We start from the raw sequence: 18,009 nt of genomic DNA, 5'->3' as shown, positions 1-18,009 counted from the left end.
TGTTGGTGGGAGCTTGCCCTTGTGGTGGGGGAACGGGGAAAGGACATGAGTTGCTACTCCTGCTCCGAGCAGTATGGACAATGGCTCAGCTGAAGACGACAAGCTATTCATTTATTTTAAATCTCCTGCGTTGGTGAATCTTTCATTTTGTACCCCTCCCCCAACCCCTCCCTCCCCCCCAACCTCCTTAGAAACACTGGATACTAGATACATCAAATGTTTTAAATGGGGTTTACATTTTGAAAGGTACTTGTGCATAATATAATAGATAATAGATGCATTTAAGAGGAAGTTAGATAGCTACATGAGGGAGAAAGGAATAGAAGGTTATGTTGATAGGGTGAGATGAAGTAAGGTGGGAGGAGGCATAAACGCCAGCATAGACCAGTTGGGCCGAATGGCCTGTTTCTGTGCTGTAAATTCTATGCAGCTTCAAATATCACCCACAAATTACTCACCATATAAAAACTAACTGGATATGTAATTATCCAGGTCACAGCATCCATGTACAGGAGTTGACCACAGACCTACAAGAACCCGCTTGCTATTGTCCGATGTGTACAGTGCCATGTATACCCTGAGCTCTACTGTAATGGCTGTGTGAGATGGAGCAGAGATGAGTGGTGACACTTAATGATTGGTGTTCAGCTTCATGCATGGGAACATATATCAGGAACTTTATGGCAGAGGTCACGGTGCCTGATTTGCTTTGCGTAATGGGAGCGCTGGATTACAAAAATGTTACCCCAACATCAGTGTGGGTTTAAATGCTCGACAAAGCCTCCTCTATCCCAACAGTATGCTTTAATCCCAACTCCAGAAAAGCAGCTCCTAATGTAGCATTGTAACAGTTCCATTTTCCACATCCCCGGTGTCCTGGCCAATATTTATCCCTCAACCAACATCATTAAAAGAGATGGTCTGGTCATTTATTTCCTTACTATTTGTGGGATCTTGCTGTGCATTTCCTACATTACAACAGTGACGACACTTCAAAAGTACTTCATTGACTGTAAAGCGATTTGGGGCGTCCTGAAGCTGTGAAAGGCGCTATATAAATGCAAGTTCTTTCTTTTATCAACCATCCTTGAAGCCAATGGCTAAAATGCAAGTAGTTTTATGCTCTTAAACTGCATCTCTTAGGAACTGGGTTTGGACAACCCAAATTCATTTCATTTGGGGCCAGTACAACCATCAGAGGGAGCTGACCTTCGTCCCATCAGTCTGGGTTGGATTTGAAGCCAAGTTCCAGTACTGAACACCACCATGTAGCTGATTACTTGTTGTGCCTCTTTATGCTCGCCAGACTGCCCCGTGCCCGATGTGAGATACTTTCACTCTAAGGGGACTGATACTCAATGTGGATGGCTGTTGACCATACATTTGTGTTGCCCACACCCCACAAGAGCTGCATGGTATGTGCCACAAGGGATCCTTATGAGATTGAGAGGTATAGAATTGCATGTGAGATGTGGCTGGTGTTTCCTGTTTTCAGTATGCTGCAGGGGAGGCCAGTGAAAAATGAAAACCAAAGAGGTTTTTTATTGCTAATATGTGCTAAATAAACTCTGGGAGATTTACTTTATATATATTAGATTTAATAACAGTAGGAACTGCTACTTCCTTCCAATTATAGACTGCGTTCAGTGCCAACAGCAGATTTCACACTATGACCAGTGGATTGGTTAGAATGCCTCCTCCTTGTGTTGAGTTTAATGGACAATTAATGTGCAAATCCAGCAAGTTCTTAAAAATAACGGGGAGGCTAGGCGTGAGACGCCGATTGTGCGAAGCAAATGGTGGAGAGGCGTAAATCGAGCAGCAAGTCCTGGAGATTGGCAACTCGCAGCGTATCTCTTCATCCCCTGAACCTGCTGGCCGATCTGGGCATTAATAACGGCCTGCGTCGTTATTTTTCCAGAAAGATCCGGCCCATTGTTAATTTACCGAGATCGGACTGGGGAGACGAGTCACTGATAATCCTCATGCCAGTTCAACATTACAAACCATGCATCTTCCATGGAGGTCTCAGTGACTGGTCTGTGTGTGGGGAACACTGCAAGTATTGGCACAATCTTGGGAACCCCACGTAAAAAGTGGGACACACACTAGGAGGGCGTCTCGTCCCATCTTCCGAAAGTCTGTGGGTGAACCTTTGTGCCCATGGGAGCAAATGATGTGAATTTGGACTTGTGCCTGCTCCCCCCGCCCCCCATTCCCCACCCCTGCCTGATGGTTTTCTGTCCATTCCTTTCGGTGGATGGGAAATCATGGTGGTTGGGCTCCCGAATCCCTGATGTGCACTGCTGGCACACGTAGCTCCACTCCAGAGAAGTGAAGACGAGAATTTAGCCCCGATTTCAGCTACCCAAAGGAAAATGGATACTGAAGGAAGCACCGGTTTACAGCGACAGAGATAAGGGGCTAGTAAGTCAATAAGTACAGAAACTTATAGAAATCTGATGACCTTACTGACCCCTTGTGATCTTCTTGTCATAGAATCATAGAAGTTACAACATGGAAACAGGCCTTTCGGCCCAACATGTCCATGTCGCCCAGTTTATACCACTAAGCTAGTCCCAATTGCCTGCACTTGGCCCATATCCCTCTATACCCATCTTACCCATGTAACTGTCCAAATGCTTTTTAAAAGACAAAATTGTACCCTCCTCTACTACTGCCTCTGGCAGCTCGTTCCAGACACTCACCACCCTTTGAGTGAAAAAATTGCCCCTCTGGACCCTTTTGTATCTCTCCCCTCTCACCTTAAATCTATGCCCCCTCGTTATAGACTCCCCTACCTTTGGGAAAAGATTTTGACGATCTACCTTATCTATGCCCCTCATTATTTTATAGACTTCTATAAGATCACCCCTTAACCTCCTACTCTCCAGGGAAAAAAGTCCCAGTCTATCTAACCTCTCCCTATAAGTCAAACCATCAAGTCCCGGTAGCATCCTAGTAAATCTTTTCTGCACTCTTTCTAGTTTAATAATATCCTTTCTATAATAGGGTGACCAGAACTGTACACAGTATTCCAAGTGTGGCCTTACCAATGTCTTGAACAACTTCAACAAGACATCCCAACTCCTGTATTCAATGTTCTGACCAATGGAACCAAGCATGCCGAATGCCTTCTTCACCACCCTATCCACCTGTGACTCCACTTTCAGGGAGCTATGAACCTGTACTCCTAGATCTCTTTGTTCTATAACTCTCCCCAACGCCCTACCATTAACGGAGTAGGTCCTGGCCCGATTCGATCTACCAAAATGCATCACCTCACATTTATCTAAATTAAACTCCATCTGCCATTCATCGGCCCACTGGCCCAATTTATCAAGATCCCGTTGCAATCCTAGATAACCTTCTTCACTGTCCACAATGCCACCAATCTTGTGGACTCACTCGGGTCTGGGGACCCCTTGGTTTGAACAGGCAGCCAGTCGGGTGAAGTGAGTCAGATCATTTGCACTTCTGCGAGGAGTGGCTGGCAAGTTGCACTCGATTAAAGCATTTCTTCATTTAGGCGAGGGATGGTGGTTCTCGGGGGAATGGAACTCTTCCCATTTTCCGGCACTCCCATATCAGGTGTGACACAGCGAGCTGCAAAGCAGAACTCCCTCTACATGCCTCAACCCCCAGCCTCAGGGGAGAACCCCCTAATGCCCATTTTGTTTCCATTTCCAATTCACTGAGTAAGATCGCCATTTAGTGCCAGCTTTGTGCTGTTGACCCGTGCCCAATAAGAGCTGGATTAACACTGTCCAGACTCATTTTGCATAGAGACAGAGCAGGCTTTGTCCCGTCTGGATGGAATTTGGAACCATCTCCCAGTAGTGAAGGGCCAGCATCTAACCCACTCCGCAGAGCAATTGGCACAATCTTCGGAACCCCGGGCAAAAAGTGACTCAAGCAATGGGGGAGCCATGTCCCATCTGTCAAAAGGCAGTGGGTAAATTTTTGTGCCCACTGGAGCAAATGAGGTTAATTTGGATCTGTGTCCACTCTTCTCCCCCCCCACCCCAGATCGTCTTCTGCCCATGGCCGGAAAATCATGGTGGGTGGGCTCCCGAATTCCTGATGTGCCCTAGTGGCATGTGTAGCTCCACATAAGAGACCACTGGTATTTGAGAAGACAGGACAAAATGGAAATGAATTATAGCCCCTCATCGCCACTCCCAGCAGTCTTGTGGGTCAGCTTTGAGTCAACATATGTTACTATTTTATTTCAATGCAATTTTTTCTTGACATTTCAGCAAGCTGTGGCAGAGAAATCAAGCATAGAATCTTACAGAAGGAGGCCATTCGGCCCATCCTGCCTGTGCAAGCTCTTCGAGAGAGCTATCCGATTGGTCCCACTACCCCGCTCCTTCCCCATGGTCCTGCACATTTTTCCTTTTCAAAGTATATATGCATTTCCTTTTTGAAAGTTACTACTGAATTGGCTTCCACCACCCTTTCAGGCAGGGCATTCCAGATCACAACAACATGACAACACATAATTGAACTGTTGGTGGAATTAGAGCAAGGTTACAGCAGCAGATGCAAGAAAGGTCCAAGTTGATATCAGTATGAAAATTGGGCCCATTATTTTAGAACTGAGATGTTGAATTCCTACTGGGTTAGATGAAGAGAAGTGGGAGGAAGCTCGTATGGAGCTTAAACACCAGCATAGACTAGTTAGGCTGAATGGCCTGTTTCTGTGCTGTAGACTCTATGTAATTCTATGTAATGTAATGCTGGGGCGTTAATAATCTGAGTTTTGGATGGTGAGTCTGGTGGACTTCTTATCCAACAAGAGAGAGTCTAACCACCTCCCCTCGACATTCAATCGCACTACCATCGTCAAATCCCCCACCATCAACATCCTGGGGGTCACCATTGACCAGAAACCTAACTGGCTACAAGAGCAGGTCAGAGGCTGGGTATTCTGCGGCGAGTGACTCACCTCCTGACTCCCCAAAGCCTTTCCACCATCTACAAGTCAGGAGTGTGATGGAATACTCTCCACTTGCCTGGATGAGTGCAGCTCCAACAACACTCAAGAAGCTCGACACCATCCAGGACAAAGCAGCCCGCTTGATTGGTATCCCATCCACCACCCTAAACATTCACTCCCTTCACCACCGGCGCACTGTGGCTGCAGTGTGCACCATCCACAGGATGCACTGCAGCAACTCGCCAAGGCTTCTTCGACAGCACCTCCCAAACCCACGACCTCTACCACCTAGAAGGACAAGAGCAGCAGGTAATGGGAACAATACCACCTGCATGTTCCCCTCCAAGTCACACACCATCCCGACTTGGAAATATATCGCCGTTCTTTCATCGTCGCTGGGTCAAAATCCTGGAACTCCCTTCCTAACAGCACTGTGGGAGAACCTTCACCACACGGACTGCAGCGGTTCAAGAAGGCGGCTCACCACCTTCCCGAGGGCAATTAGGGATGGGCAATAAATGTCGGCCTCGCCAGCAATGCCCACATCCCATGAACGAAAAAAAAACTCCAGACATAAATTCACCCACAGCAGTGTAGCTTACCAAAGATTGTATCAATCGTCAATAAAATGCATCAACATCTTTATCAGACTCTGCTGCATCTTAAAGCTGCTGAGGTGAGCCTGTCATTTCCTGCACATATTGTCGGTGAGAAGCAACTAAAAAGTCCCGATAGGTAAAGCGGAGAGGAAACGGTAGGCAAACGAGTCGTGAGACTGAAGTGCCAGTAAGTATCAAAATGGGGAGAACACCAGCATCAGCGACAATCACACCAAGAGATCAAAACACTTGCAACGTCTCACACCATCATTTCCATTGAATCAAAAAACTGTCGGTTACAGAGTATTCCTCTTCTCAGAGTGTCCGTGTCTCAGTGGGTGGAACTCTCGTTTGAAGGTTGTGGGTACAAGCCCCACTCCCGAGATTTGAGCCCATGATCCAGGCTGGTACTCCCAGCGCAGTACTGAGGGGATGCTGCACTGTCGGAGGTGCCGTCTTTCGGATGAGACATTAAACCGAGGCTCCGTCTGCCCCCTCAGGTGGACGTAAAAGATCCCACGACACTAATTTTGAAAAAGAGCCGAGGAGTTCTTCCCGGCATCCTGGCAAATATTTAACCCTCAAACAACGCCACTGAATCAGGTTATCTGGTCGTATATCTCATTGCTGTTTGTGGGATCTTGCTGTGCGCAAATTGGCTGCAGCTTTTCCTACGTTACAAGAGTGATTGCGCTTGAAAAGTACTTTATTAGCTGTGAAGCACTTTGGGACGTCCTGAGGCTGTGAAAGGCACTATATAAATGCAAATTTCTTCCATTTTTCTTTCTCACACGTTCTGTTCTAGGTGTTATATCTGAGTGAGTATAGATGACAGAGGGGTACCTGGACCCCTTCGCTCGCTGTGCTGCGTAGCGTAAACAAGCCCAGCTCTCTGATCCCAGCAACATTGTGGAACCAAGGGTCTGCGATTCCACGGTTGGGACAAGGGATCCAGGTTCGGTTGTGTAAATGCGGAGAGCTGGTGCTGCATGCTTGCTCTCTGTTGGGCTCTGTATAAAAGTGAGGCTGCTTATAACGACACCACTATTCCCGGCCAGAATGGAGATGATTGGGTAATTCCTCCGTCGATCACCGCTGGAGACCGCACCGCGGTAAGTCACTGGGATTGATTTTACGCACATAATTTGTAACTATCCTCCACTCGCTGCATTTTGCTGGAGAAATCACCCTGCGTTTATCGGGAGAAGTTGCTACAGTTTCGGTCATGAGTTCTGTTTGCTGTGAGTCCTGCTTTAAGCCCCGCCCTACCTCAAACTCATTGGCTGACACAGTGGTGTCAGTACTCACTTTGTAAAAGTGTGGCCCAGCACACCCACGGTGACCAGGTTCTCATCTTGATGATAAAAGTGGAGGAGCAGCACACAGATATCACATTCCAGATATCCATGCACAAATATAGAAGCAGCTTTAAATTCAGATACACATGCACTCCATCCCAGCTTCACACTCCCTTTCTCATACACACTCCCTTCACTTCCCTGTTCTCGCTGCATGCGTCATAACAGGACATGTCTGCAGACCTCATTTTTCGCGAAACCGAAGAAGCACATTAGTCATGAGCGATGTTACAGAATCTAAGCTTTTCTGAGATAAGATAGTCAATAGGAAATGTGGCTTCTTCTTCCTCATCACTCCACAGGAAAAGGTTTCAGCACAAAAAAACCCAAAATGTTTAAAGCAGGCTGGTTTATCAGTGAAACAAAGGCTGCCCTGATTCCAGATTATCTCAAGACACTCAGCAGCCATTAGTAGAGCTCAGGGATTCTGATATCAGTGAAGGACATTAACTGCAAATGCTCATTAGAGCAAGCTTCTCTCTTGGGCCTGAAGGTAGCTTCGCCTAAGAGATGCAAAGGAGGTTCTAACCTCTATCTTGTCAAAAGAAGAGCTGATTAAACAAGATTACAAAGAAAGAAAGGCTTGCATTTATATAGCGCCTTTCATGACCTCAGGACGTCCCAAAGCACTTTACAGCCAATGAAGTACTTATTGAAGTGTAGTCACTGTTGTAATGTAGGAAATGCGGCAGCCAATTTGTGCACAGCAAGATCCCACAAACAGCACTGTGATAATGACCAGATCATCTGTTTTAGTGATGGTTGAGGGATAAATGTTGGCCAGGAGACCAGAGAGAACTCCCTTGCTCTTCTGCAAAATAGCACCACGGAATCTTTTACATCCACTCGAGCGGGCAGACGGAGCCTCGGTTTAATGTCTCCTCCCAAAAACGGCACCTCTGACAGGGCAGCACCCCCTCAATGCCGCACTGAAGTGTTAGGCTGGATTATGTATTCAAAGTCTCTCGGAGTGGGATTATGAACCCATGACCTTTTATCTCAGAGACAAGAGTGCTACCCACTGAGCCACAGGTAACACCAGAGAGTGCTGCTCTGCTCAGTAACAAATCACGTTGATCTCAGTCCATGCATTGTGTGACTTTATTCATTCCCTCCCCCCGCCCCCACGTTAGTTATCAGTACCACTGTTACAGACACACATACCAGTGGCAGCTCAGACTGTAAAGTGCTGAATGTCTCTGAGAAAAAGGAAATTCAGAAACAAACAATACTCTCACCCTTGGCTTGTGAGTCACGCCTTAACCCCCAAGTATTGAGGAAGCTACAAAACTAGCCTCAGCTGAAAATAAATACTTTAAAGGCAACTCATCGTTTTACTAAAAGAAATAGCGAAATCCTGCAGATGCTGGAAATCTGAAATAAAAACAGAAAATGCTGGAAACACTCAGCAGGTCAGGCGGCATCTGTGGAGGGAGAAACAGAGTTAACGTTTCAGGTCGATGACCTTTCATCAGAACTGGAAGAAGTTAGAGATTTAAAAGTTTTTAAGTAAGTACAGAGCCAGGGAAAGGGGGTGCGGGGGGAGAGAACAAAGGGGAAAAGCTGGCGGGCAGGAGTGATTAAATAACAAAAGGGATGATGGTGCAAGGCAAAAGCTGGGGGGGGTGGTAATGGGACAAGTAATGAAATGAAAGATGGGTCCAGAGGAAGGTGTAAATGGTTGCAGCAGAATCAGCATCACTTTTATCATTTGATCACACTCCTGCCCTTCACCATGGCCGAGCAACAAGTCACTAATTATTAGAGACAGAGAAAGGACCAAGGATTGGGCATGGAGCGAATAGTGGGGGCTTTCAGCTGAGATCATGTCAAATTTATTTCTCCTTTTGATAACAATAGAGGACAAATGTCCAGGAAATTCCTATTCTTGTTGTTGCAACAAATTTTCTCATCCTGTTGTGCAACTTTGTTTGTCCTTAGGAGAATATTAAAGCAACAACAACTTGCATTTATATAGCACCTTTAACGTAGTAAAACGTCCCAAGACGCTTCTCAAGAGCATTATCAAACAAAATTTGACCCCGAGCTATAAGGACATAAGGAGATATTAGGACAGGCAACGAGGTAGGTTTTAAGGAGCGTCTTAAAGGAGGAGAGCGAGGCGGAGAGGTTTAGGGAGGGAATTCCAGAGCTTAGGGCCTAGGTAGCTGAAGGCACGGCTGCCAATGGTGGAGGCCCCATCTCAGCTGTACGGAAAGTATCCCACGTCCACTGTTTCAGGGAAGAGCAGGGGGAGTTCTCCCCGGTGTCCTGGCCAATATTTATCCCTCAACCAACATCAGTAAAACATATTATCTGGTCATTATCACATTGCTGTTTGTGGGATCTTGCTGTGCGCAAATTAGCTGCTGTATTACCTACATTACAACAGTGACCACACTTCAAAAGTACTTCATTGGCTGTAAAGCACGTTGGGATGTCCTGAGGTCGTGAAAGGCGCTATATAAATGCAAGTCTTTCTCTCCTTAACCTACTACAGATATATAAATATTGATGAAAAGTACTGGGCAATGTAGAAACCCAAAGATAAATTCAACATCTTAACTGAACCCCAAAATGTCCAGCTTTATAAAACATCCGCCAACTTGCTCAGACAGATCTCTGATGTTTGGATCCTTTTCAGTCCTCAGCATCGCACCTATTGATTGGAATGCCCAGAAGGAAATTGTCCCATTTATCAGGCCACCCTTTAATAAAACCTATTGGAAATCAATCGATTCCTTAGAAAATGTCTCCTGTAAATGATTTCCACTTATTAAAAGTGTCCACATTAACAGGCACCATTTGTGCCTTATTAAGAGCTTTCTAATTATACAGCATCTCTGTGGACCTCTGGTTATTATTGAATAATGGGGACTGCTTATTGCAATAGTTCGTGATGGGATTATCATATCATAAGAATATAAGAACATAAGAAATAAGAGCAGGAGTAAGCCAATCGGCCCCTCGAGCCTGCTCCGCCATTCAATAAGACCATGGCTGATCTGATCCTAACCTCAAATTTAAATTCATGTCCAATTTCCTGCCCGCTCCCCATAACCCCTAATTCCCTTTACTTCTAGGAAACTGTCTATTTCTGTTTTAAATTTATCTAATGATGTCGCTTCCACAGCTTCCTGGGGCAGCAAATTCCACAGACCTACTACCCTCTGAGTGAAGAAGTTTCTCCTCATCTCAGTTTTGGAAGAGCAGCCCCTTATTCTAAGATTATGCCCCCTAGTTCTAGTTTCACCCATCCTTGGAAACATCCTTACTGCATCCACCCGATCAAGGCCCTTCACAATCTTATATGTTTCAATAAGATCGCCTCTCATTCTTCTGAACTCCAATGAGTAGAGTCCCAATCTACTCAACCTCTCCTCATATGTCCTCCCCCTCATCCCCGGGATTAACCGAGTGAACCTTCTTTGTACTGCCTCGAGAGCAAGTATGTCTTTTCTTAAGTATGGACACCAAAACTGTAAGCAGTATTCCAGGTGCGGTCTCACCAATACCTTATATAACTGCAGCAATACCTCCCTGTTTTTATATTCTATCCCCCTAGCAATAAAAGCCAACATTCCGTTGGCTTTCTTGATCACCTGCTGCACCTGCATACTAACATTTTGATTTTCTTGCACTAGGACCCCCAGATCCCTTTGTACTGCAGTACTTTCCAGTTTCTCGCCATTAAGATAATAACTTGCTCTCTGATTTTACTAAATAGTTTTACTAAATAAAACTAAATAGTTTTCTTTCCAGATTGAGTGTGGACAAGAGTGTTGCACGCTTAAGTGAAAAGAACATTTTAAAATTGTTTTTCTTTAAAATTAGTCTTCACCATCCAAAACCGCAACACAACAGGGAGGAGTGATTCATGAAAAGGCTACTGCGCTGCTGAACTATGAACCCTGAGACTTGCGACAGCAGTAATGAGTTGTCACTTACCTTGCTGCACCCCGCAGACTAACCATCGCCTCAACCCCATCATGATCTGAAACTTTCGCCTTTTTGCTCAGAGTTCAAATGTGACACCCTTGAACGCCTGGAGTCTTCAGACTGTCAGCCTCTCTGCTGCAGCCACTGTTGTGGCAAGTGAGCTTCCCCAACACCGTTCCTGTTTTTGCAGGACCCGTGCTGGTTTTCTTGAAGTGGTACGGTTAGATTCGCTTCAGCCGGTTGCAAGGTCCCTGACTCTACGCTGTCTCTCTCGTCAGATAGCTGTGCGCCTATTTGTTTCTAACTGACGCCCTGCCCCACCGGTCACGTGACCAGATCAGTCTGATTCAGAGGAAATATTCAGCCCCAAACCTTGTCATCTTTTCTACCTCCATTACTTCCTGTTCTTGGCAGAACTTGTCTTAGTAGCAGACAGTAAAATTTCCCTCGATTTTCAGCGACATTGCTTTTGCTTCTTAGATTCACCACAGGCTTCGCAATAATTGCCCTGTTGCTTGACAACCAAATCCAACAGGAACTACAGAATCTTACAGCACAGAAGGAGGCCATTCGGCTATCAAAATCAAAAAGAGCTATCCAAATAGCCCCACTCCCCCTGCTCTTTCCCCATAGCCCTGCGAATTTTTCCTTTTCAAGTATTTATCCAATTCCCTTTTGAAAGTTATTATTGAATCTGCTTCCACCGCCCTTTCAGGCAGCACATTCCAGATCATAACAACTCGCTGCGTAAAAGAAATTCTCCTCATCTCCCCTCTGGTTCTTTTGCCAATTATCTTAAATTTGTGTTCTCTGGTTACTGACCTTCCTGCCACTGGAAACAGTTTCACCCCATTTACTCTTATCAAAACCCCTCATAATTTTGAACACCTCTATTAAATCTCCCCTTAACCTTCTCTGCTCTAAGGAGATCAATCCCAGCTTCTCCAGCCTAACCATGTAACTGAAACTTGGCTTATTTTACCTCTTCCTTGCCCAGGGCTCCTGAACCCAACTGTAGAGGCCCCAATTGCTGCCCTGGAGTCAACTAATTCAGCGTACAACAGGACTCCAACCTGGGAGTTTCTGGTCTGTATAATCGCAGCGAGCAGTATATCTACCAACTGAGACATGGGGCAAGCTGCACAAACATAAACGTCACTGAAACCCATCAATGTGGCATCTGGAAGTCACATCATTGTGGCAAGAACTTGAATTAATATTTTTTTTTAATCCATGGTAGAGTTAGGTCCACACTACGAGTTATGATAGTGACATAAGAGGAGATGTCTACAGGAATCCTGTTTGATGTCCCTTCAAACTTGTTCAGGACTTGAATACATTGTTAAACAAGTTTTAAACTACCTTCCCACTTCTTGTAGGGTGTACGTTCTAATCATTTCCTGCCCACCAAGGCTGCCTTCTGTAATCTCACCATCGACTGTTCAAAAATAGAGCAACGGCCATGACCACATTCAGCCCGAAACCAAACAGAAGCCAAACTCAAATAATGGTGTGCAAAACTGAACGCCCACAGCATCATACCCAGTCACAGAGTCTCACTGGGGACAGGAACCATGTTAACCATTTCAAACACTTAAGGGCTACTTTCATCAAGCTAAGGTCGTTCGGTTAACATTCCCTTTAAGAGTTTGTAAGAATTAAGTGTTAGCGTTTAGATCAGATTTCCTAGAATGATACCAGGGATGAGGGACTTCACTTATGTAGAGAAACAGAAGAAACTGGGATTGTTCTCCTTAGAGCAGAGAAGGTTAAAGGGAGATTTAATAGAGGTGTTCAAAATCATGAAGGGTTTTGATAGAGTAAATAAGGAGAAACTGTGTCCAATTCTGGGCACCCCACTTTAGGAAAGACATCAAGGCCTTGGAGAGGATGCAGAAGAGATTTACTGGAATGGTACCAGGGATGAGGGACTTCAGTTATGTGGAGAGACTGGAGAAGCTGGGATTGTTCCCTTTAGAACAGAGAAGGTTAAGGGGAGATTTGATAGAGGTGTTCAAAATCATGAGGGGTTTTGATAGAGTAAATAAGGAGAAACTGTTTCCAGTGGCAGGAGGGTCGGTAACCAGAGGACACAGATTTAAGGTGATCGGCAAAAGAGCCAGAGGCGAGATGGGGAAACATTTTTTTACGCAGCGAGTTGTTATGATCTGGAATTCACTGCCTGAAAGGGCGGTGGAAGCAGATTCAATAGTAACTTTCAAAAGTGAATTGGATAAATATTTGAAGGGAAAAAATTTACAGGACTATGGGGAAAGAGCAGGGGGAGTGGGACTAATTGGATAGCTCTTTCAAAGAGCCGGCACAAGCACGATGGGCCGAATGGCCTCCTCCTGTGCTGTATCTACGATGATACTATGATCTATGAAAAGACCTTAGCGTCATAAAATGTTAGAGAACAGAAGGTGTTCTCATCCCACTGTACCTGCGCTGGCTCTCGAAAAGAACTATCCACTTCTCCCCATTCCCTCCCCTATCTTCACATTCTTTTAAATTTTCTTTTTCAAATATTTATCCACCTCTCTTTTAAAAGTTATTACGGATTCTATTTCCGCCAATCAAATAATATGAAGACCGCTGTTGCGATGGGTTCCATCTCCCACACACAGTGGGATCGAGCTGCACGTGTGCAGAGTGTTGTATTCTGTAACTGCAACACCATTTTTAAAGGGGCAGTCCAATATAACTCATCCTTTCCCAGTACCTCATCTTCCTCCGGCTTCCTCCCACCATCGATAGGCTACTTAAACCCCAAGCTCGTTCTCGCCTAACCACTGCTTCTTGATTCATCCCATCCTCTCTCCAACTCTTCTCCCAGTCCTGATGGTGTCCTGTACCCTGGGTCTCGGCCCTTCACCTCAGTTTCTCATTAATAAAAATAAACTCGAATATAAGGGGGGGTCGGGGGTGGGGGGTCAGTAGGGGAGGGTGAAGAGAAGAATCTTACCCCAGTTTTGTGATGGACTGAGGCTGATGTCAGACATACAGCTACTGGTCCTGAGTCTTGATCTACAGCTGCCCTACAAATAGAAACAGATAGTAATAATTAAAAATTAGCAGACAGCTCCCATCACTACTACTAACTACTACTAATACTATTACTACTACTACTTCTACTACTGTTATCACAAATACTATTATTATTATTATTGCTGCTACTGTTATATTTACTTCTATTATTACTAATACTATTACTATTGCTACTATTAATATTACAGCACTACTACTGTTATATTTACTTTTAATTAATAGTAGCAATGCTATTAGTATTGCTACTATTAATACTACTATCACTACTACTGTTATATTTACTTCTATCATTACTACTATTATTATTACCATTGCTACTATTAATACTTCCATTATTACTATAATATTTACTTCTAGTACTACTACCACTACTAATACTATTATTATTACTATTGCTACTATTATGACTACCATTATTATTTCTACTACTATTATTACTACTACTATAACAACTAGCATTTATATAGCACCTTTGACATGGAAAAATATCCCGAGTTGCTTCACAGAGGCATAAGGAGAGCAAAATGGTGGCCAATCTAAAGCAGGAGAGCTTAGGAGGAGTGACCAAAAGCTTGGTCAGCAAGGTGGGTTGTAAGAAGGGTCTTAAAGGACAGGCGGGGAGATGGAGGGGTTTAAGAAAGGGAATTCCAGAGGGTGGGGCCTTGGCAGATGAATGAATGGTCAGCAATAGTGAGGCGAAGGTAGGGACGGAGGGAGGGATGCACGAGGCTGGAAACAGCGGGGGCGGGGGTGGGTGTAGAGCAGGAGAAGCTCATAGAGATCGGGAGGGGGCGAGGCTGTGGGGGTGTTTAAACACAAGGATAAGAATTTAAATTTGAGGCACTGCTCGTGGTATCTCTGGAACGGTAACCTAGCAACAGACACCACTGTCTAGACAGGAAAAAAGTCATAGAAACATAGAAAATAAGAGCAAGAGTAGGCCATTCGGCCCTTCGGGCCTGCTCCACCATTCAAAATGATCATGGCTGATCGTCTAATTCAGTACCCTGTTCCCGCTTTTTCCCCATATCCCTTGATCCCTTTAGCATTAAGAAATAAATCTATCTCCTTCTTGAATACATCTAATGACTTGGCCTCCACAGCCTTCTGTGGTAGAGAATTCCACAGGTTCACCGCCCTCTGAGTGAAGAAATTTCTCCTCATCTCGGTTCTAAATGGCATACCCCGTATCCTGAGACTGTGACCCCTGGTTCTGGACTCCCCAGCCATCGGGAACATCCTCCCTGCATCTAGTCTGTCTAGTCCAGTTAGAATTTTATATGTTTCGATGAGATCACCTCTCATTCTTCTAAACTCTAGTGAATATAGGCCTAGTCGACCCAATCTCTCCTCACACGTCAGTCCTGCCATCCCAGGAATCAGTCTGGTAAACCTTCGTTGCACTCCCTCCATGGCAAGGACATCCTTCCTCAGATAAGGAGACCAAAACTGCACACAATACTCCAGATGTGGTCTCACCAAGGCCCTGTATAACTGCAGTAAGACATCTCTGCTCCTGTACTCAAATCCTCTTGCAATGAAGGCCAACATACCATTCGCCTTCCTAACTGCTTGCTGCACCTGAATGCTCACTTTCAGTGACTGGTGTACAAGGACACCCAGGTCTCGTTGCACCTCCCCTTTTCCCAATCTATCACCATTCAGATAATAATCTGCCTTTCTGTTTTTACAACCAAAGTAGATAACCTCACATTTATCCACGTTATACTGCATCTGCCATGTTCTTGCCCACTCACCCAACTTGTCTAAATCACATTGGAGCCTCTTTGCATCCTCCTCACAGCTCACATTCCAGCCCAGCTTTGTGTCGTCTGCAAACTTGGAAATGTTACATTTAGTTCCTTCATCCAAATCATTAATATATATTGTGAATAGCTGGGGCCCAAGCACTGATCCCTGCGGTACCCCACTAGTCACTGTCTGCCACCCGGAAAAAGACCCGTTTATTCCTACTCTCTGTTTCCTGTCTGTCAACCAATTCTCAATCCTCAGTATATTCCCCCCAATCCCATGTGCTTTAATTTTGCACACTAACCTCTTGTATGGGACCTTATCAAAAGCCTTCTGAAAATCCAAATACACCACATCCACTGGTTCTCCCCTATCTATCCTATTAGTTACATCCTCAAAAAACTCCAGTAGATTTGTTAAGCATTGATTTCACTTTCATAAACCCATGCTGACTTTGTCCAGTCCCGTTAATGCCCTCCAAGTGTTCTGTTATCACATCTTTTATAATAGACTTTAGCATTTTCCCCACAACTGATGTTAGGCTAATTGGTCTGTAATTCCCTGTTTTTTCTCTCCCTCCTTTTTTAAATAGTGGGTTTACATTTGCCACCCTCCAATCTGTAGGAACTGTTCCAGAGTCTATAGAATTTTGGAAGATGATCACCAATGCATTCACTATTTCCAGGGCCACTTCCCTTAGTATTCTGGGATGTAGATTATCAGGCCCTGGGGATTTGTCAGCCTTTAGCCCCATTAATTTCCCTAGCACTATTTTTTTTTACTAATACTGGTTTCCTTCAGTTCCTCCCTCTCACTAGACCCTTGGATCCCTAACATTTCTGGGAGGTTATTTGTGTCCTCCTTTGTGAAGACACCTGTAGTGTCCATGACTTCCCACATAGTGCAGGAGGAGCATATCACGGGTGTGAGCTCTGCTGCCATGACTTGCCTTAGATTTACACTGCGTTCACCTCTCGGACTCTCCTTTTACACTGCGTTCACCTCTCGGACTCTCCTTTTACACTGCGCTCACCTCTCGGACTCTCCTTTTACCCTGCGTTCACCTCTCGGACTCTCCTTTTACACTGCGTTCATCTCTCGGACTCTCCTTTTACACTGCGTTCACCTCTCGGAACTCAACACAAGTCAACACAACTCCCAGTTTTCAGTCACAGAGTAAAACGCATTAACTAGCCTGGTCGGGTTATGTATGATATTTTGTATGTGTAATGTAAATGAAGGCCAGCAGATGGAGGCACTGCACAGGAAGAGAATGAGGGAAGATTTTCAACTCGCTGCCTGGATTTAAGGCTGACGATGTGGATTGGCCATCCGTTATAGAAACCACCCGATTCTCATTTCCACTTATGCTCGGGCAACAAGTCGTGGGTCGAATCCTGTTCGGAGCTGTGTGTAGTCGCAGAGTTTTCAGGACCTAGAGTTTAGAACAGCAACAACAACTTACATTTATATAGCGCCTAGAGGAGATATTAGGACGCTCCTTAAAACCTACCTCTTTGACCAAGCATTTGGTCACCTGTCCTAATATCTCCTTATGAGACGTGGTATCAAATTCTGTTTGATAATCGCTCCTGTGAAGGGTCTTGGGACGTTTTACTACGTTAATGACGCTATATAAATGCAAGTTGTCGTTGTTCATTTGATATCACTCCCTGATCACCAATATCTTGTAAACAATTTTACAACACCAAGTTATAGTCCAGCAATTTTATTTTAAATTCACAAGCTTTCGGAGATTTTCTCCTTCCTCAGGCAAATGTTTCAAGATCTCCTTGAAGCCTACGCATTTATACATATTGAACAATAATACATGGTGTTTACAGACTGCCCCTGCAACTGCCCGTTGCCAAGGCAATCACCGTGTTCAGACAGAGAGGTGTTACCTGCAGAACCTCCGAATACACATTCAACAAAAAAACAAACAGGGAAAAAAAACAGAGAAAAAAAAACACAGAGAGAGGCAGAAACATCCGGAAGGCAGAGAGAGCCAGCAAATGACCCATTATATTAAAAACAGATAACATTTGTTCGCTGGTGGGGTAACGTGTAGCGTGACATGAACCCAAGATCCCGGTTGAGGCCGTCCTCATGGGTGCGGAACTTGGCTATCAATTTCTGCTCGACAATTTTGCGTTGTCGTGTGTCTCGAAGGCCGCCTTGGAGTACGCTTACCCGAAGGTCGGTGGATGAATGTCCATGACTGCTGAAGTGTTCCCCGACTGGGAGGGAACCCTCCTGTTTGGCGATTGTGTCCCTCCCAGTCGGGGAACACTTCAGCAGTCATGGACATTCATCCACCGACCTTCGGGTAAGCGTACTCCAAGGCGGCCTTCGAGACACACGACAACGC

General features: G+C 45.0%; 1 protein-coding gene across 2 annotated transcripts in view; it reads right to left on the bottom strand.

Annotated features, from left to right (window-relative positions):
* Nucleotides 1–18,009, bottom strand: part of LOC137304412 (ras GTPase-activating protein nGAP-like) — a 59,065-nt gene that overhangs the window by 28,591 nt on the left and 12,465 nt on the right. The window contains exon 3 of one of the 2 annotated variants that reach the window (XM_067972998.1): nucleotides 13,804–13,876. In XM_067972998.1, the coding sequence (XP_067829099.1) occupies nucleotides 13,804–13,876 (73 nt within the window). Of the gene's footprint in view, nucleotides 1–10,847; nucleotides 11,067–13,803; nucleotides 13,877–18,009 lie in introns of those variants that run through there. The other variant, XM_067972999.1, reaches the window with a different exon arrangement.

Source organism: Heptranchias perlo, chromosome 37 (assembly GCF_035084215.1).
Source record: "Heptranchias perlo isolate sHepPer1 chromosome 37, sHepPer1.hap1, whole genome shotgun sequence".
NCBI classification, from domain to species: Eukaryota; Metazoa; Chordata; class Chondrichthyes; order Hexanchiformes; family Hexanchidae; genus Heptranchias; species Heptranchias perlo.
Note: the sequence above shows the minus strand (reverse complement) of the source record. Positions and strands in the feature narration are given on the sequence as shown.